Source organism: Erpetoichthys calabaricus, chromosome 13, assembly GCF_900747795.2.
Source record: "Erpetoichthys calabaricus chromosome 13, fErpCal1.3, whole genome shotgun sequence".
NCBI classification, from domain to species: domain Eukaryota; kingdom Metazoa; phylum Chordata; class Cladistia; order Polypteriformes; family Polypteridae; genus Erpetoichthys; species Erpetoichthys calabaricus.
In genome coordinates this window covers 9,672,402-9,693,580 of record NC_041406.2, presented here as the reverse complement: position 1 = coordinate 9,693,580, position 21,179 = coordinate 9,672,402, and the positions used below count along the sequence as shown (strand labels likewise).

The window sequence follows — 21,179 nt, the reverse complement described above, 5'->3', positions numbered from 1 at the left end:
GTCACGGTGTCGTGGGAGGCCGTAATAAAGACTTCTGACAGAAGAATTTCGGTGAACTCCTCTGATTGCTTTCGTCTGAGTGCCAGGGTTATTTTTGGCACCTGCAGCTTCTTTTAGTGTGTGTGGGCAGCTGTGAATGAGAGTGCAGTGCATGCTGGGACATTTGCACAGCTGCTTAGTGAATGGCCGTCTCTTGCTTGTGTTTTTCCTAGCTGAAGCCCGTTGCTGTAAACGCAAGTAAAATATTTTTAGTAAAGCATTTTTTTTTTTTTTTTTACATCTTTTGCCAGCAAGTCCCAGTCCTGCCAAGTGAGGCTGAACTTTCCCTTCCTTTATGCATTTTTTACGTTCTCAGCTGAAATGAAAATAAATGTGTGTAATAGGTGTATTGCCATGAAGGGGGTATGGTCTGGGCAGGTATGCCCTGGCATGGATTGCTGGGTTTTCCTACTCTGTTTTTTGTTTTTTTGTTGTTTTTTATTCTAGTTTTTAAAAAAAAAAGGTGCCGCTCTGACTCCAGCTTTAGTACGTGCTAGAAGACAGTGCTCCTCTGATTGTTGGGAATTACTAATATTTTAAATTCTGATGCTCACCCTCATCTCTCTTATACTGTCGATTCAGAACATGTTCAGACGCCTTCACTTTTCTGGTCACTTTATTGTGTTGTAGATTTAATTTTAAATGGATACCTTGGCCATTTTTGCCCATCAATAACCCAAAAATGATAAAGTGAAAGCAAATTCAATAAAAATCAAAACTTGAAATCTCTCATTCCTAGAAGTATTCAGAGCCCTAATTCAATAGTTTATACAGAGACGGGAATAATTATTTGATCCACTGCTGAATTTGTAAGTTTGCATGCAAAGACAGGAACAGTCTCTAATTTTTATGGTAGTTTCATTTTAATGGAGAGAGACAGAATATCAACCAAAAATACATAAAAAACACATGACAAAAAAGTTATAAATTGATTTGCATGTCGTTGAGAGAAATAAGTACCGTATATACACGCGGATAAGTCGGGACTTGATTTTTACAATATACAGTAATTTCTGGTATTTTATAATGTCGCTCATATAAGTCGAATGTGGAAAACTCACGCTATTGGTCCAAGAGATTATGATATGCTAACGCCCACCTGAGAGAGTAACCACGGAGCACACAGCCTTTTTTTTCTATGTGGGTATGGCAATGCGCTGAATCAGCAGGTGCTCCTAACCACCCCCCCCCTCTCTCTCTCTCTCTCGTGCCTAGTTGATCACATGGTAATACCCAAACTATTCTGAAGCAACGTTTGCACCATTTTGTGCATCTCATACATCTTTATCGTAAGAGCATCCCTTATCTATGATGGAGCGTTCGATCAGAAGTAAATATGAAGCTTGTTTTAAATTAAAACTCGTTGAAGTAGCAAAAGAAATTGGAAACTGCGCTGCTACAACAAAATGCAATGCGTCTGAGTGTTGCATTTTTGAACGGGCGTATAAGTCGGGGTCTGATTTTATGATCGATGTTTCGGGTTTCAAGGCCCGACTTATACATGAGTATACTAGACAAAGAGCCCATCTCGACAACGTAAGATGAAACGGGCATGAGTGGAATAGTATAATATATAATAAGCATAAGAACCACAAACCTGATATAAGTGTATTGAATGAATGCGTAATTAGGCCTTGAGCTGTAGTTGAAATCGCATTTCAGGCCTCTAGAGCTTTAATCAAAGTCGCCTTTCTCTTTGAATTTTTGCGGCCATAAATCCGCCGCCTCCCGCGATGTTGGGGTTGGATGTCGGTCGAAGTCGCCTTTCTCTTTGAATTTTCGCGCCCGTAAATCTGCTGCCTGTCGCAATGTCGGTCTCGTAAGGTTTTTCGGGCAGCTGTGCAGAAGGTGACTGCGCATTCGGCTTCGGACAGACGTGAGTGAGTGAGTGGTTGGGGTTGGATGTCGGTCGAAGTCGCCTTTCTCTTTGAATTTTCGCAGCCATAGTCGCCTTTCTCTTTGAATTTTCATCTCGTAAGGTTTTTCGGGCAGCTGCGCAGAAGGCGACTGCGCATTCGGCTTCGGACAGACGTGAGCGAGTGAGGAGACTGGCGAATTATGTATTAAGATACGGTATTTGATCCCCTACAACCCAGCCAGAATTCTGGCTCCCACTTATTGGCTGTGTATCCATGTGGCACACAGATTACAATTAATCAATCAATCACAGATATTCCTGCTCTGAACTCATTATGTGTATGAAGCCTAAAACGGACAATCTTCAGCCTTTCACATTTACTGTTACGTGTTTTATTAAATCAAACAGCGCAGGATGATCACACACAGATGTAAATGGAAACAAACTAGAGCAGGGGTGTCGAACTCCAGGCCTGGATGGCCGCAGTGGCTGCAGGTTTTCATTCTGACCCTTTTCTTAATCAGTGACCAGTTTTCACTGCTAATGAACTCATTTTCCCTTCATTTTAATTGCCCAGTTTTTAAGGTTTCAGTCCTCTGAATGTATTCCTTTCTTCATTAAATGACAGCCAAACAGAAATGAGATGTGAAACGAGCCGACTGATGACCTGCTAAGATTGGATTTCAAACTCCAACCAATCTCTTAATGAGAAGCCGATTCTTGCTGTTAATTAAACTCATTATTTAATTCCATGGCTTGTTGCTGCTCTCATACTGCCACAGCAGACATTTCCAAAACTGTTGATTTTTCTGTTTTTTCTAAGAACACTGTCAAAATGTTTTGGTGACCCGAGAGATCACCCTTACTGAGACCATCACCATTCTTTATTTTGAGATATTGTGTGATGAGCACAGGGGAGCTGCTCATGTGGCGCCTCGTTTTGTGTCTCATTATTGTTTGGCTGTTAATTAAGGAAAAAGAGACGACTAAGGGGCCTGAGTCAAGTTAATTAAAACTAAGGCAAAAGAAGTTAATTAGCAGAAAAAACAAGCCACTAATGAAGAAGATGGTTAGAATGAAAACCTGCAGCCACTGCGGCCCTCCAGGACTGGAGTTCGACACCCTTGAGCTAGACGGAGAACTGCTAGCTCCTTTGTCATTTACATCTTATTGCTAGTTATCAACCTTTAAAACAGGAAATGCATCTGTTTAAGATGGAAATAAGCAATTAAGGGTGGGGAACCTTTACAAGCAAGACCACTAAAATGAAGCATCAAAATGTCACTTGAGCAATAAGAGCTTCATCAGCAATAATTGACTTTTTATTAAGAAACTGGGTAGGAACAAAAACCTGCAGCCACTGCAGCCCTCCAGGACTGGCATTACCCACCCCTGGTCTATGCAGGAAGACAAAATACCCTTCTGATTGGCTGGGAATTATTAATTTATGAAATTGTAAATTATGACACACACCCTCATCTCTTATAAATGAAGATGTGCATCAGGACTGGCATTTGGTGAGACTCGTGTACAAGAAGTCATTGAAAAATGTGGATGACAAGTTGTCTATTCATGTGCAGTAAAACAAAAAGTATAAAAATATTGACTGATACATTAAAGATCGAATCATAATGGCATTATCTTTCTGGCATTGTTTCCAAACATGTGATATTTAAAGCATATTGAGGCAGCGGAGCAGGCAGATTTGCAAAGGACGATTAAACCCACTAAAAAGTTCAAAAGATGGGGAGTGTTGGACATTTGCAGAAGTTTTCGCTGGTTTCGCTTTTGGATGGGAAACTGCTGAGCCATCTGCGCCGTGTTTTATCCTCCTCAGCCAAACCAAATTCTGTGTTCCGGAGAAAAGGCAGATGTGTGAAGTGCCATCAAGGAAGGAAAAAAAAAATAGCAAATTGTGTGTTGAGGGCCTGCGTCTGCGAGATGTTGTGGCTGCTGACGGCTTTGTGCTGCTTGGTCAACATGGCTGACATGGCTATGAAATGGGTCATATTTGTTTTCTTTAAAATAAAACTGTGTTAATAGTTTTTAAATTCCTTCAAATATTTATTCTATTTGGGTGGATTGTTTAGAATACACGGTATAATGGACAATGGCTGTCAGAATTCCCAGTTATTACTGAAACTCATCTAGACACACGATGCTCAATCTTTTTCTTAATACTGTATATACTCATGGATAAGTTCTCCCACGGATAAGTCGGGACTTGATTTTACCTTATAATTTCTGGTATTTTATAATGTCGGTCATATAAGTCGAATGTGGAAAACTCACGCTGTTGGTCCAAGAGATTACGATATGCTAATGCCCGCCCACCTGAGGGAGTAACCACGGCGCACAGTAGGGCTGGGCGATTAATTGAAAAGTAATCGAAATCGACATTCAGAACCTATAATCGATCAAATTTTTCCAGGTCGATTATTTCGATTACTTTACCTTTAAAAACACTACCGCGTGTGGAGTCACGTGACCCCGCTCCGTTACGTTATTCCGCCGACATGTCGAGCATGGAGAGCTTAAACACTGACACAACTGAGCAACAAGAGCAGCTTGTACCAAAGAAAAACGCAGTCTCCGTCATTTGGACACATTTTGGCTTCAGTAAGGATGACATCGAACAAAATGAAGTCAGATGTAGACACTGTAGAAAAACAGTTTCGACGCCCAAAGGTAACACCACCAATTTGTTTCAACACTTGAAGCACAATCACGTTACTGAATATGAACAGTGCATGGCTCAAAAAAAAAAACAAAAAGGGACTGACAAGCGCCCAGCAACAAGTGCCTCCGCAAAGCAGATGTCGATAACACAAGCGTTCACAAATTCCACACAGTATGAGAAGAGTTCAAGAAGATGGAAAGAAATAACTGACGCTATTTGTTATTACATCGCAAAGGATATGACTCCCTTGGCTACAGTGGAGCGAAGCGGGTTTAAACACCTTGTTAAAACTCGAGACAGAAGATACACTGTGCCATCGCGATCACATTTTTCTAAAACTGTGCTGCCAGACATGTACAAGACATGTTGTAAAAATGTAGCTGCTAAACTGAAAAATGTTCAACACTTTGCAGCCACATCTGATCTCTGGTCAAGTAGGACGATGGACCCATTCTTGAGCCTTACTTTGCACTACATTGACGACGATTGGAAGCTGCGCCAGAGATGCCTTGAGACGGCATATTTTCCAGCCGATCACACGGCAGATATGATTGCGCAAGGTCTGAAAGATATGCTTTCTGGATGGGACCTCGCGGAAGAAAAACTTTCAGCCATTACGACAGACAACGGTGCTAATGTTGTCAAAGCTGCTGCGCTTAATGGATGGTTACGGCAGCAGTGTTTTGGACACCGCCTACACCTTGCAATTGGTAAGTACACGTCAGCTTAATTAAATATAATAGCATAAAAGCAAAAGAGGTCATTAGGAAGCTTTTTTAAAGGGAGTGAGGCAACACCTTCAGCAAGTTCAGCTACACCCACTCTGTCACTTCAGCAATCGCTAGAAGCAGAGATGAGCAGCTATTTGGTGTCCCCCATGCTGGATAGTGAGGCAAATCCACTGGACTGGTGGAGGAAGCATCATGTACACTTTCCCACTCTAAGTAAGGTGGCAAAAAAGTATCTCTGCATACCAGCTACTAGCTCCCCATCAGAGCGGGTTTTCAGTTCGGGCGAAAACATTGTTACATGCCTCAGGTCCTGCCTGAAACCTGAAAAGGTTAACATGCTTGTGTTTCTTAGTAAGAACTTAGAGTAAATTCATCTTCATATAGTGACATGACAAGATCGCTAAGATCACCTCATGCAACAGTGTTTAGAGAGTTCTATTTTCATTACAACAATCTGTTGTTTACATTGATACATTGCACATTAAAATATTTGTTTACAGAAGATGCAAGAAATGCAGTTTAAAATATTATTTACAGGATATATAAGAGTTATTTTATTTAGAAGAGATACTGCTTATTTTCTACTTTTAATAAGAAAAACATTGAAAATAATTAATTTTGTTTCCAAAAGTGCAAGTTATTTATTTTTATTTTTTTTATAAGAACAAAGTGACTGTTCGTTTTAGGCAATGTGTGCTTTAATTTCAGTTGTTCAACATTGATGTTCAATAAATAATCACAGAGAGTAGATAGTGTGTTTCCTTCAATTATTTTAAAATCAAGTAATGCACCCTTCATTCAAAAATTTCTCACTTGTAATATGTGAGCATATTTACTGTACAAAACTTGTCAGTGAACTATGAGGGCAAATAAATAAATAAATAAATAAAATAATCGTTCATTAATCGTAATCGAGTTAAAATGTTCAATTAATCGAGATTTTGATTTTAGGCCAAATCGCCCAGCCCTAGTGCACAGTGCCATGTTTTTTCTATGTATTGTGCCTACATGACCACACGGTAATACCCAAACTATTCTGAAGCAACGTTTGCACTGTTTTGTGTTTTTTGTATCTTGCACCCTCATACACCTTTATCATAAAAGCATCCCTATGATGGAGCGTTCAATCAGAAGAAAATATGAAGCTGGTTTTAAATTAAATGGCGTTGAAGTAGCGAAAGAAATTGGTAACCATGCTGCTGCAACAAAATTCATTGCGTCTGAGAAACTGATGCAAGATTGGAGGAAGCAAGATGTAAAAAAGAAAAAAAATTAAGTGTCGCATTTTTGAACGGGCATACAAGTCGGGGTCTGATTTTATGATTGATTTTTCAGGTTTCAAGACCCGACTTATATGTGAGCATATACATTGGGTGACATTTGCTAGCTTCCGATCTTTAAGAATTTCCCCAGTGTGCAGAGAATTTTGATAAATTTTGGTCAAGCATTTATCACGTCTTAAAGCATTTGAAGATAAATGTTATCTGGTCCAGGTGACTTTTTTAATTTTAATTAATTTAATTTAATTAAGCCTTTTTAATCTAAGCAGCACTTCTCTCTCTACATTTTCTACTGGAGTCATCTGTATCTGTGAGAATGAGATTAATAAAACAGCCCTGCTCAAAACTCTTAATCTGCGCATAACACATTGATGTTTAAATTTTTTGCATTGCAGAACACTTTTGTCCAAAGTGACTTCCAAAAGCGGTCCATATAATCGAGTAAACATCAGTCGGAGGACTGTTTCGAACAGGGGTTACAAGACGAAGTTACAAAATTCATCATCACAAGTAAAGAGCTGAGAATGAAATGTCAGCAGGTTGGTTACAAAAACTTCAGCCGATATCAGTTATATAGAAATTCATGGAACGAAAGGGTCTTTAAACGTTTCTTAAACACATCGAGGGAGTCAGGTTCTTGATTAGAAGTAGACAGCCACCAGCTTGGCGCTACACACGAAAGGAATTTGGATTGAGATTTGCTGCCACCCAGAGGTGACATTTCCAGATGCCGTTCTTCGGCAGACCCGAGTGGCAGGTGAAAAGGAGCAGAGGTCCTCAAGTGTCTCCTAATAAACAGATGCTGACCCGTTGACTGTTCTGTAGGCTCATACATGCACACCCTGGAGCTGCACTGGCACTCACTGTCTCTCCATTACTTTATCTATATATCTTTCGGCCAGCCTGGTGCAGGTGTCAACATTCTTGTATAAGAATTGATCTTAAACCAAATGACACTGGCACTAAGGTCTAAGGATCAAAGTTTTGTGACTTAAATAGCCAACTCCATAACTCCAACTTCACTTCCAGCCAGTTCTTCTGACAACGTTTCTCACCTACTATGGCACCGGTTTGGACAAAGTGGATCGAAAAACTTGGGTTGATCTACGTGTCTACATTGGCTTCAAGGTTGGACCCAGTTCAGCGCTGGGAATTGCATTGTGGGAAGAGTGTGACCTCAAAGCCATACCAATCAGCCAAATCAGTCACAACGCACACAATAATTTTATACTTAAGATATATTAAAGAATCTTTCAACATACAGATCCAATGTCTGGCCCTGCCAGAAGGCCCACAATAAAAGCTTTCTGAAAATCGACCTAAATAATCTCCTTTGCACCGCTCTGCTCCTCATATCCTGGTATTGCTTCCTAGGCTATTAGTGAGTCACAACCTCCCAGTCTGAACCTACGTCAGTGGGTGCTCAGTAATACTCGTGTTCTTGCCTTGTATTTGTTGATCTTCTCCTTCGTAATTTCTTCCATTCATTTACCCATTTTTTTCTTTGTTCCTACGTGCACTCGGGTCCAAGTCCAGGTGGTCCATCATGTGGTGGGTGCAGCAACAATCGGTGGATACCCCCAATCTAGATGTTTATTAAGACTAAAACTGTTTAAAACAGTTTGTTGTTGTCGGACTTTTGCTTTTTTTTTTAATTTTTTTCATTATTCTGTATTTGTTTGTATTAATCGTTGGGTGTTAATATACATTTTTATTTGGGTTAATGTCTTGTCTGGGATTGTAAATAGTTATTTCTGTTTGTATTGTTTTACTGTCTTCTAATGTATACTTAAGGCCTTGCAGTAAGGAGACCTGGGTTTGCGCCTCGGGTCCTCCCTGCGTGGGGTTTGCATGTTCTCCCCGTGTCTGCATGGGTTTCCTCCCACCGTCCGAAGACATGCAGGTTGGGTGGCTTGGCAACACCCTAGTGGCTCTTTGGGGTCTGTGTGTGGATGTTCACCCTGCGATAGACTGGCGCCCCATCCAGGGTTTGTTCCTGTCTTGTGCCCTATGCTGGCTGAGATAGGCCCCGGCACCTTGCCGCGTCCCTGGTCTGGATTAAACAGGTTAGAAAATGGCGTAATATAGATTTATTTTTTTCACTCATCATCATGTGGGATCAGCAGGTAAGCAGTGTTGCTCACAAGTTTCTCTGGTTATTTTTCTTGCTGCCCCATCGATTTTAATTATTTTACAGTTTTAACTCCGGTCTTGGTTGGACTTTGTGAACTTGACGCTGTCTTTGTATTGTTTTTATTTAATTTTTGTGGTTTATTTTTTGGTGTGTTTCCCTTTTTTGCACATTCTATAGTTTTAAGAAAAGCAGTTTCGTCCCACTGTATTTTAGATTTGGCTGGAATAACAAACAGAACTGGGAGAGCCATAGATAGTTATGAGGACATTCTGTAAACCGTTCATTGAGATGCCATCGTCATGTGCAGCGACGAGGCACATTTCCATTTGAATGGTCGTGTAAATAAGCAAAACTTTCGCTACTGGGCTGAAAGCAACTGAACTTCATCAGAGACCCCTGCACAGTGAGGACATGTGTTACAGTTTGGTGTGCCGTGGCAGAATTTGCCATTGTAGGCCCTTACTTTTTTGAGGAGGGGGAGATCAGAAAGTTACATTGAAATGCTAAAGAACTGGAAGAAATGGATGTGGTGGATGCCTGGTTTAAACAGGATGGAGCAACAGTTCATACGGCGCCGAGATCCATACAAGGTTTGGGGGAGAAGTTTCCGGGGAAGCTGATCTCCCTGAGTGGCAATGTCGGGTGGCCTCTGTGTTCGCCTGATCGATAGATAGATACTCTGTTAATCCCAAGGGGAAATTCACATACTCCAGCAGCAGCATACTGATAAAGACAATATTAAATTAAAGAGTGATAACAATGCAGGTATAACAGACAATAACTTTGTATAATATTAACGTTTACCTCCCCGGGTGGAATTGAAGAGTCGTATAGTTTGGGGGAGGAACGATCTCCTCAGTCTGTCAGTGGAGCAGGACGGTGACAGCAGTCTGTCGCTGAAGCTGCTCCTCTGTCTGGAGATGATCCTGTTCAGTGGATGCAGTAGATTCTCCATGATTGACAGGAGTCTGCTCAGCACCCGTCGCTCTGCCACAGATGTCAAACTGTCCAGCTCTGTGCCTACAATAGAGCCTGCCTTCCTCACCAGTTTGTCCAGGTGTGAGGTGTCCCTCTTCTTTATGCTGCCTCCCCAGCACACCACCGTGTAGAAGAGGGCGCTCGCCACAACCGTCTCGTAGAACATCTGCAGCATCTTATTGCAGATGTTGAAGGACGCCAGCCTTCTAAGGAAGTATAGTTAGCTCTGTCCTCTCTTGCACAGAGCATCAGTATTGGCAGTCCAGTCCAATTTATCATCCAGCTGCACTCCCAGGTATTTATAGGTCTGCACCCTCTGCACACAGTCACCTCTGATGATCACAGGGTCCATGAGGGGCCTGGTCCTCCTAAAATCCACCACCAGCATCTTGGTTTTGCTGGTGTTCAGTTGCAATTTTAATTGTAAGTTGTGATCTCGCTCCGTGTGATTTCTTTTCAAGTCGAAGGTATACACACACTGACCTCGAAACCTTGAAGCCCTCAAGGACACTATTTGCCAATGAAATCGCCGCTATTCTCCTTGAAATGGCCGTACGAGTCGTGCGAACGTTCAGAAATCATCTTGAAGAGTGTATCGCTAATGATGACCACCACCTTGAAGAGATCATTTTAAAACACAGTGACAAAAATCTATTTTGTATCCTCTTTCTTGTGTCGTAATGAAATTTATTTTATCTTGTAGCATTTTTGTAGAACGAACCTTTGACATGTGGTAGTTCTTTTTGGTTCACCCTGTATTACTCGCACATACTGGTGTACTCAGCTTTCACTTTTGGGTACTGAAACAGAATGTCGAGCAGTAAGGAGTTGGAAGATCGACGTTAAAATAGCTGAACTACGAGAACTGAATTGACTAAAGTCCCGTCTGCTCCTGATAGTTTATTTTCTCCTTCAGGTCCTCTGTTGTGCGGTGGCGTCAGAATGACTTCCTCTCAAATCTCTAATTTTATTCCCTTTTTTTTTTGTCCCTTTTTAGGGGTGCCTGAACACTGACGGCATGGGCCACTTATTGTCTGGATATGCTCTGAAGTGAGAGACGTGATCAGCAGCCACAGACGTTTCCTCGGACTTGTTGTCTGACTGTGACTCGTGGCAAAGGGCATGGCAGGTTTCAAAAGGGGATACGATGGGAAGATCGCCGGACTCTATGACCTTGATAAAACACTGGGCCGGGGCCACTTTGCTGTGGTCAAGCTGGCCCGTCACGTCTTCACCGGGGAGAAGGTGGCGGTGAAAGTCATCGACAAGACCAAATTGGACTCTGTGGCCACGGGGCACCTGTTCCAGGAGGTACGGTGCATGAAGCTGGTGCAGCACCCTAACATTGTGCGCCTCTATGAGGTCATTGACACTCAGACCAAGCTGTATCTGATTCTTGAGCTGGGCGATGGTGGGGACATGTTTGACTACATCATGAAGCATGAGGAAGGCCTAAGCGAGGAGGTGGCCAAGAAGTATTTTGCCCAGATTGTTCATGCTATCTCTTACTGCCACCGGCTCCACGTGGTACACAGGGACCTCAAACCGGAAAATGTGGTTTTCTTTGAGAAGCAGGGGCTGGTCAAACTGACTGATTTTGGTTTCAGTAATAAGTTCCAACCTGGAAAAAAGCTGACCACCAGCTGTGGCTCTCTGGCATATTCTGCTCCTGAAATCCTGCTTGGGGACGAGTATGATGCTCCCGCGGTTGGTAAGTGCTTGAATCATTTCTGTGTCCTCGCTGTCTCTAATATGTCTGATGTCGCGTTGGCATTTTTAAAGAGAAGCTCCATTGGTCTGCGGTGTTGTGGGTCCACAGCTCTCTTAGCTAAAGCTACTTTTAAATAGATAACCACCGCGCTCGCGGCATAGCGAGGGGGCATGGTAGTGTGGCTGAGCAGTTCCCGGGTGGATTTGTGCTGCGGGTGTTTCTCACCTAAGTGCACCGGTGAGGGACAGTCCGCAGCGTAGTTGTTCCCGGGTGCTGTTGATTGCCACAGCTGCCACGTCCATTACAAAGAGAAGCCCAAGATGGTTAAGGAGGAAGGAAAAAGAAAATGGAAAAAGAAAGAAGAGCGGAAAGAGTAAGAGACGGAGGTTGCTGGAAGGAAGGGAGGAGAAAGCCGGTGTGAGAGAGAGAGAGCGCGAAGGCGAACGAGCGAGAGCATGCTCGAGTGCAGATGGACTGTGGGCCCTAGCGAGGTGTGTAGCTAACACCTAGGGCAGTTGATTGTAGTCGCTCCCGCTGAGCATTTGGAGAAGAGCGGGAGTGACTAGCGAGGAAGGTGACTCGCCGTGGAAGACAGCGGGAGTCGGTAGATTTAGGCTTATAATCTCCAGCGTGGGAGTCGTGGCCATTGGAGAGAAACTAAGTCCTGGTCTGGGATGAGAGTGATACCGAAGGTAGGATCGGGAGGCCTCCAGACCGGAGTGATTGAGAGAAAGGTCAGCTGCAGAGAGAGCGTATCACCTGCTGCAGGGCTCAATCGGGAGAAGCAGGTGAGACGCTTGTTGCCTCACTGCTTATCACATCTCGTTTATAACTATCGACAGTGTAGGGTTCAAGGGCTCCCTAACAGCAGATGGGAGCATGGAGCCGAACGCGCATCGTCACATGGTCCCAAATTTTGGATTGGGCACTGGTCAGGTATCAAGTTCAACACTGGACTGAGGACCAGTCCTTCACAGAAACCACAATCATACGCACTTACAGTGGGTATAGAAAAGAATCCCCCCCTTCGAAATATTCACATTTTTTTGCTTTGCAGCCATAAACTTGGTTTAGAATGCTTTACATTACAGGATCACTTCTGGTTGAGAGTACGCTGTGCGCGTTCTCACCGTTGTCATTGCATTTGTTTTGTTTTGTCCCGTCGGACTTTTCCACCTTTTATCTTCTGATTTGACTGCTCTTTTCAAATTTTATTTATGAATGCCACTGGCAATTGCCTCGATCACACCTTCTTCAGTCCTGCGCGAGCTCTCTTCCTCCTCTCCTGTTACTGCCTTTGCAGTGAGTATGAATCTACTCTTGCTTCGTTTTGCAGTCGCCAGTCTGAACTGCGAATGTGCAGCCCTGCCCGCTGTGCTTTTCCTTTTCTAGCTGGTTATGCAGCCAGATTTGGGTTGGCTAACATGTGTAGCTGGAGTTATCATGGTGTTGTGTGGCACTCTGTTCGCTCTTGGCGGTGTCCACCGCTGTCTGGATATTCTTAGCCTGTTCTGTCTCTGGTTTAGAGTTGTGCTGTGTGTTGTCATTTCTACCATTTTTGGCAATGCAGCTCATATATTGTCCATTGGAACTTAAAAATCTTGACTGTCATCCATGATTGGTCTCACTGACTTACAGTTTTTGCCAGTCGCTTGGAATTACTCGGCGTACTCGCTATATTCACCAGTCTAAAAGAGGTCCCTCGCGGATCTGTGGCTCGGACGCGTCGATTCCAAGTACAGTGGAACCTCGGGTCACAACTGTAATTTGTTCCAAAACTCTGGTCGCAACCCGATTTGGTCGTGACCCGAAGTAATTTCCCTCATAGGATTTTATGTAAATACAATTAATCCGTTCCAGACCGTACAAACTGTATGTAAATATATTTTTTTAAAGATTTTTAAGCACAAATATAGTTAATTATACCAAAGAATGCACATTGCAATAGTAAACTAAATGTAAAAACATTGAATAACAGAGAAAACTAACATTGTAAGAGTTCACGCTACAGCCTTACGAACCACTCGCTGTAAATACTTTTTTGAATGAGTTTTAAGCACAGCACAGGGAAAAAAAATTTGAAAATCCGTAATTTAATAAACCACCAAATAAACCAAGAAAAGTAACATTGCAACAAATCACGCTATGAACCACTCGCTGTAAACACTTTTTTTAATGAGTTTTAAGCACAGGGGAAAAAAAAGGAACATTAGAACAAATCCAAACTTTATTTAAAAACCAATCATAAACAACCAAGACCGTAACATTGCAGGAGTTCATGCTAATAGCCTTAACGACCCAATCGCTGTCAACACATTTTTTTAATGAGTTTTAAGCACAGGGAAAAACATGAACATTTGAAAAATCCTTAATTTATATATACAAAAACTAACCATAAACAACCAATTAAACTAACCTTGCATGAGTCAAGTTCTGGCATGAAGGAAGTGAGGAGGAAGAACTAGCCACTCGTAGAAGGATAGTTTTGCAGCAAATTGCCATGAATCTTCCTGGCTTTCTCGCATAACATCGCCTCGCTTACACTATCCCTTGCAAGTTGCTTCTCGTTCAGCTACACTAGCAACAGTTTTTCCACCTCTTCCAGCACTTGAGGCCTCTGCCTGGTTAACCCTGTAACTCCTTTTGCAACATCAGCTGCTTTAATAGATTCTTTCTGCTTTAGAATAGTCGAAATCGTAGATTTTGACTTCTTGTACTCGGCGGCAAGATCAGTAACACGAACGCCACGCTCATACTTTTCAATAAGTTCTTTCTTTAATTCGATTTCAATTTTCTTCAAACTTTTCTTTTCACCACTCTTCACTTGCTTAGAAGCCATGGTTAACTGCAAAATTAATGCAAAAGCGCACGAAATACTGTAGAGCACAAAGAGTTCACAGCGAGAGCACTGACCGAGAACAATGCACAGGGAGAGACTGAACACGTGAGGAACATATCGGCGTGTACGAACCTGAAGGGAAACGAAATAGAGCACAAAGAGTTCACAGCGAAAGCACACACGCAAATGCAAGCAACACACATCTGACCGAGAACAATGCAACACGTGCGGAAATCATGGGCGCGCACAAACCGGAAGAGAAACTGGTTTGTTCATCAACCGAGTGTGTGGTCGTGAACAGATGCAAAAGTTTGGCAAACTTTTTGGTCGTAACCCGATTTGTACGTGTTCAGAGACATTCGTGAACCGAGGTTCCACTGTATATTGACATCTCACCGTGTTCACTGGCATAATGCTAGGGCTGTCCGAGGAATAAACATGGGCCATCTTCGTCCTCTTTGTTCTAACTTTAGGCTTGCCCTTTTGAACACTCGCTCCATCACTAACAAGACCTCGCTGATTGATGACCTCATCTCCCAGAAGCAAGTGGACATGTTTGTTCTTACAGAAACTTGGCAACATCCTGGTGACTATTTACATTTAAACTTGCTGTCTTCCCCCAGGCTATAGCCACATATCTGAACCCAGGTTAACAGGAAAAGGGGGTGGCCTGGCTGTGGTTTATAGATCTACCTTGACAATGAAGGAACTCTATCTATCTATCTATCTATCTATCTATCTATCTATCTATCTATCTATCTATCTATCTATCTATCTATCTATCTATCTATCTATCTATCTATCTATCTATCTATCTATCTATCTATCTATCTATCTATCTATCTATCTATCTATCTATCTATCTATCTATCTATTGTAGCAGTAGAGGCGTTTAGCGTCCTCTTGAACCCTCAGGTACCACTCCAAACACCAGGTAAAAGTACAATTATTATTTATTGCACAATAATTACGTGCACAAAGCACCCTCCACTCCACACTATTCATGTACTCCACAAACCAATCACAATACTCTCTCTCCTCCGCTCCCAGACACTTAGCCACCCTACCTCCCAGCTCAGCTCAGTGTCTGGGTTTTCCCAGAGTCCTTTTATACCCCCTGACCCGGAGGTGTTCCTGCCCAACAGTCCACAAGTCCTTATTACTTCTGGGTCAGGGTAAAAGTCCTTTTCTTCAACCTGGAAGTACGTCATTTCTCCTGTTCAAGTGACCAGGATGTACTTACAGGTTATAGGGCACATAAGAGTCCACAAGCCTCCCTACAGCGACTCCCGGTGGTCCCCAAGGTATTCAGCAGGGCTGTGTATAAAAAGTCCATGAGGCCCTGCTGGAATTCGGGGCACGTCCATGCTGTTGGGAGAGCTCCTCCTGGCGGCCTGGGGGTGAGGGCCGGAATATGTGGCCAGTCATCCATCCATCCATCTATCCATCCATCTATCTATCTATCTATCTAGAAGTCACATCTTTTGAATATATTGCTGTTAAAATGGTTTCCTCCCCTCCTGTACTGCTGTTGTTAGTTTATCGCTCTCCCAAATCTGTGGTGAACTTTCTGTCTGAATTTAATGAACTTCTCAGTGTAATCTCATCTCTTTGCCCTGCTGTAATTTTACTTGGTGTTTTTAATATTCATGTTGATGTCAACTGCTCTCTTACAGCTGAATTTATCTCAACTTTGGATTGTTTTGACTTGACACAGCATGTGGATTTATTTCCCCACTCATACTCAGGGTCATATTCTTGACTTGCTTTGTTCAAATGGCTTGAATAATGTCTCTGTCTCAGGTTCACTCTCTGGTATTTCTAATCATAAGATTACTCTGTATGTAAAGCGACCTTGGGTTTGTGAAAGGTGCACAATAAATGTAACTTATTATTATTATTAAATGAAAGCACATAAACCAAAATTTCTTCCCAGCTTTACTTACTCATTGCAATCTATAACATCCAAGTGAAAGATATCACAGCTACAGTTCAGAAAAATGATAAAAAATCAAAAACAAGACCTACTGAAATGAATAAAGGATCACCTCCCAATGTCAATGTCATTTTGTTCATCCCCTTTTGCTTTAATGACAGCCTTGAGTCTGTTGGGATTCTTCTCTATCAGCTTTGCACACCTAGATTGAGTAATATTTGCCCACTCTTCTTTACAGAACTGTTCACGTTCAGTCAGATTGGCTGGTGAGTGTTGGTGGTCTGCTATCTTCAGATCGTTCCACAGATTTTCACTGTGATTTAGGTCTGGGCTCTGACTGGCCATACCAGGACATTCACTTTTTTCTCCTTCAGCCACTGGGTGGTCAATTTTGCTGTGTGCTTCGAGTTGTTGTCATGTTGAAAGTTGAACATTCTGCCCATCTTCAACTTTCTGGCAGAGGGTAGCAGGTCTTCCTCAAGAATTTGATGGTATTTTTCCCCATCCATTTTCCCTTCTACCCTAATGAGAGCCCCAGGCCCCCCACAACAGGATGCTTTACTGTAGGTATGGTGTGTTGTGGATGGTGAGCTGCATTGGTGTACCGTTTGGTATTGAGGTTAAATAGTTTGACATTGGTCTCATCTGACCATAAGACCTTTTTCCACTTGGCATCAGAATCTTCAAGGTGCTTTCTGGCAAAGTTCAAACGAGCCTTAATGTGGTCTTTCTTGAGAAGTGGCTTTTTCCTTGCGACCCTCCCAAATAAGCCACAATTGTGGAGCGCTTGTGAAATTGTTGTCACATGCACACAATGACCACTCTTTGCCGTAAAATCCTGTAACTCCTTCAAAGTGGCCTCTTGGTAGCCTCTCTTACCAGTTTCCTCCTTGCTGTTCCATCCAGTTTGGAGGGACGGCCGGGTCCAGGGAGGGTCCTAGTAGTACCAACCACTTGCCACTTCTTTATTATGGACTTTACTGAGCTCCTTGGGATTGATAAAGCCTTTGAGATTTTTCTGTCTCCATCTCCTGCCTTGTGTCTGTCCACAACTCTGTCCCTGAGATCTTTTCAAAGTGTCCTGCCACCCATAGTCAGTTGTTTGCTGTCAGTTGCACTACCAAGCAAGAGAATGAATGCTCCAGGAACAGCTTCACTAATCACACGGATTAGAATTGATCACAGGTGGAAGGAAGCCAGTAACCGCAATGGAAATGGGGGGCACTGACACCTGATTGAGTTTAGGAGGGCGGTGATCCTTTATTCATCTCAGTATTTCTTGTTTTTGATTTTTTTATCATTTTTCTGAACTGTAGTTGTGATATCTTTCACTTGCATGTTATAGATTGCATTGAGTAAGTAAAGCTGGAAAAAATATTGGTTTGTGTGTTTTCATTTAGGGCTGTAAAGCAAAAACAATGGGAATATTTCGAAGTGGGGGGATTCCTTTCTATACCCACCGTATAGTCCGGCCAATTTAACTCTTTCTGGGCTGAATTATTTTTCCAAAAACCTCAGGTTTCTGTAAGCACACAAAGCAACAGTTTCTCACATAAATCAGCATAAAACGTCTGCTGCTATGTGCTGTGGCTGTTGGCGCATGTTCGGCATCACAGCAGGAGGGCGGCGGTGGCGGTCACAGTGTGACACAATATGGTTTGCACTTCTTGTCATCATAAGTGGTGGTCCTCCCAGGCGAATGCTGCTGTAGGCACATCAGCTACACGAACGTGTTCAGCCCCACGATCAGCTGGGGACCGATCAGAGGATGCCGGTACCGCACATTCATTTTCGATATCCATCTGCTGATCACTTGCATCAAACTCGGAGTGCGAGAAGTAAAAGTCCTATTCAGCAAAATTACGTAAAGCATCCATGGAGTATTTTGCTTTGCACATTTGTTTTAGTCTCGCCAGATGTTGATGCCATTTTAGAGGTTGTTTGCTCTTTGCTACTCAGGCACGCGTAGGGAATCGAGGTTAAATCAGCAAAACCATGTAACTTTCCTTCTAGCAAAGAGAGTCAAACTAAAACTTAAGGGTGAGTTTTTTTCTTTGTTTACAGCTGATTACCGTCCTCTAGCCCTGAATTTTGACAAAACTCGACATCAACCCTGAAAGTGTTAAAGGGTGTCTTGGCAGTGCTGGCTGTAAAACTGAACAAATTCAGGATGGGGTGCCAGTCCAGAGCCGGGCACACTCACTCACACACACTGATTCAGTTTAGACTCCCTATTTAAACTAACAGCACATAATGTAAGAAATTTGATAAACAAGAGGAGACCATTCAGTGCACGGGGCTCGTCTGCTTAGCTAATAGCTAAGATGTTCCAAAATCTCATCAAGACCCTTCTTAAAGGTGGTCAGGGTTTCTGCTTCAGCTGCACAGGATGTGGAAGGTAAATCCACACATACACAACTGTATACATGCTGGAATTTATACTCTCGTACCTTCCTTTTGCAAACATCTGCATGCCATAAACCAGCGTTTTTCAACCTTCTGGTACCATGGCCCACTTTTACTCCAAATAATTATCTGTGTGACCCATCCATCCATCCATCCATCCATCCATTTTCCAACCCGCTGAATCCGAACACTGGGTCACGGGGGTCTGCTGGAGCCAATCCCAGCCAACACAGGTCACAAGGCAGGGAACCAATCCTGGGCAGGGTGCCAATCCACCGCAGGACACACACACACACACCAAGCACACACTAGGGCCAATTTAGAATCACCAATCCACCTAACTTGCATGTCTTTGGACTGTGGGAGGAAACCGGAGCGCCCGGAGGAAACCCACGCAGACATGGGGAGAACATGCAAACTCCACGCAGGAAGGACCTGGGAAGTGAACCCGGGTCTCCTAACTGCGAGGCAGCAGCGCTACCACTGCGCCACTGTGCCGCCAAAGGCAAATCGAGTGTGACCTTCTGAGTGGTTTCCGCCTTCAGGACCCCAGGGGTTAACTCCTACTTGTTGAGAGGATCAAACATAACTGCTGGAGCAGCAACCCACTGCCAATTTATCCAATAGTCACTTGTGACCCACCATTTTTTTTTTTTGTTCTTTATTTCACCTTATACAATTTCTTGTATTAGGAAATTGTTAGTTTTCGCATACCCCTTGGGGTTAGAGCGCAGGGTCAGCCATTGTACAGCGCCCCTGGAGCAATTACAGGTTAAGGGTCTTGCTCAAGGGCCCAGCAGAGTAGGATCTCTTTTGGCAGTGACGGGGATTCGAACTGGCAACCTTCCCGATACCAGCGCAGATCCTTAGCCTCCGAGCCACCTCTCCGCACTCCGCAGCCTGCACCCCACGGTGGTCGAGAAACACCCTATAAAGGGTACTGTACTGCCGCTGATTGTGATCACGGTCACAATAGACTGGTGGTATAGGTGGGTGTTGAGCGTTCTGTGGGCACAAGGGAACAAAAAAAGCCAAGAGTTCAGGTCAGCCTAGAATCGTTTCATTCATTAATCTTGAGTTTTATTTCATTTCTGCTTGAGCACATACTGGCGACTGGCTGCCCACTTCATTCTAAATTAGCTTCATCATTTTCAATCTGGCAGACTCCTTTCTGGCCAAATGGAGCATGGCGAGACAAAGGAAGAGGAAATGGAGAAGGAAAAACGTTCAGAACGGCCTAATTTATTACAGTAGATATAAAAATGGGTGAACTCGAGCAGCGGGTCTCCCAAGTGTTTTGGAACAAGGACCACTTTGGCAAAGTCAGAGATATAAAGGACCACCTCTGGCCACTCATTACCATAAATTCCACATTACAATTACCATTTTTCTTTTTTCTTCTTGTACTTGTGAAACGTACGATAACAACCCACAGTGTAAAGAATAGTTGGCACAAAAAATTCAAGTTTTAAATTAGTTGGCCGAGCAGGGGCTTTTATCAGAACCCAACCTCCCACCAACATTTAAGTGACTGTATTGCTCTGGCGGCGATGCCCTAAGAAAGACCACCAAAAGCCCAGCAGAAACACCACCCTGTCCCACCTGACTGCTCCTCGGCCTCTTTTCTGTGTTGCTCGCTGATTCTCATACTGCTACTCTGAGCTACCAGGCCGTGTCCTATTTGTTGGTTTTACCCGCAGGTCTGCGTCTGGGGCTTTCTCTCTGTTCCCTCGGGTTTGGGGGGGTTTACACTGTCCCTATTGGAATCTTCTTGTCTCCCTCAATCCTGTCCACCTAGAAGGAAAGTCGGACAGTGCTGGATTTATATTTCAAAGTCCCAGGTTTTAGCCAATCCATGTCTACTGTGTAATAAAACGCTGAGGTCTGTGTGTCTATTTTTCAGAGCAATCTGATTGGTCAGTTTGGTTTTGGTAACGTGATGAAAGTGGAAGCGTGTGAGATATGTATAAAAGCCATCGTCCGTCTGTCTGTCTGACTTAACGGATTTAGATCGGGTTTTTTTTCTAATTTGCTTGAACATTCCGGTTGATTTTGCGACTTCTCTCATCACATCATTGTTCACTTGCGGCACCGATTTATTCGCGCCAATCTGAGAGAGAGGCTGCCAGCCGAGGGGAGGGGGAAGCAGACGGGGCCCTCCTCACTCACGCGCCAGCCTCTGTTCGATCTGGTCGAGTCGGTAAAGTAACAGCCCTTCATACATTTCAACACTTTGATTGTGTCGCCCCTTAACTCGTATTTCTTTGAGCGTTCTGACCCCGAATCAGAATCGGAATCGAGTTTAATCGGCAAGCACAAACGTGTGCAAGGAATTTTACTTGACACGTAAAGATGAAAAATATGGCTGTGCCTGACTAGGTGAAAGTTCATTGGCCACTGTAACACGGAGATATAAGTACAACAAAATATGAGACAATAAAGACAACAAATTGTGTATATGGCTGTACAGAAACAGTACAGTGACAACGAGCAAAGTCCAATATTGTCATTGTCATGTCTTTTTCTAACTCACTTAATGCAGTGTTGCAGCCAGGGGGCGCTGTAGCCTCTTCCAGCTAGCAGATGG

The 21,179-nt window shown here is 43.2% G+C and overlaps 2 protein-coding genes across 3 annotated transcripts in view; both read left to right on the top strand.

Moving 5' to 3' along the window:
* Positions 1-21,179, top strand: part of snrka (SNF related kinase a) — a 141,254-nt gene that overhangs the window by 32,294 nt on the left and 87,781 nt on the right. For both annotated transcript variants that reach the window (XM_051935643.1, XM_051935642.1), the window contains exon 2: positions 10,698-11,411. In XM_051935643.1, coding sequence (XP_051791603.1) covers positions 10,823-11,411 — 589 coding nt within the window. In that variant the 5' untranslated portion in view covers positions 10,698-10,822. The remainder of the gene's footprint in view (positions 1-10,697; positions 11,412-21,179) is intronic.
* LOC127530033 (E3 SUMO-protein ligase ZBED1-like) lies at positions 4,261-6,062 on the top strand. Its single transcript, XM_051935668.1, has 2 exons — positions 4,261-5,206; positions 5,423-6,062. Exons 1-2 carry the CDS (start codon positions 4,414-4,416, stop codon positions 5,674-5,676), a joined length of 1,047 nt encoding a protein of 348 aa, XP_051791628.1. The 5' UTR covers positions 4,261-4,413; the 3' UTR covers positions 5,677-6,062.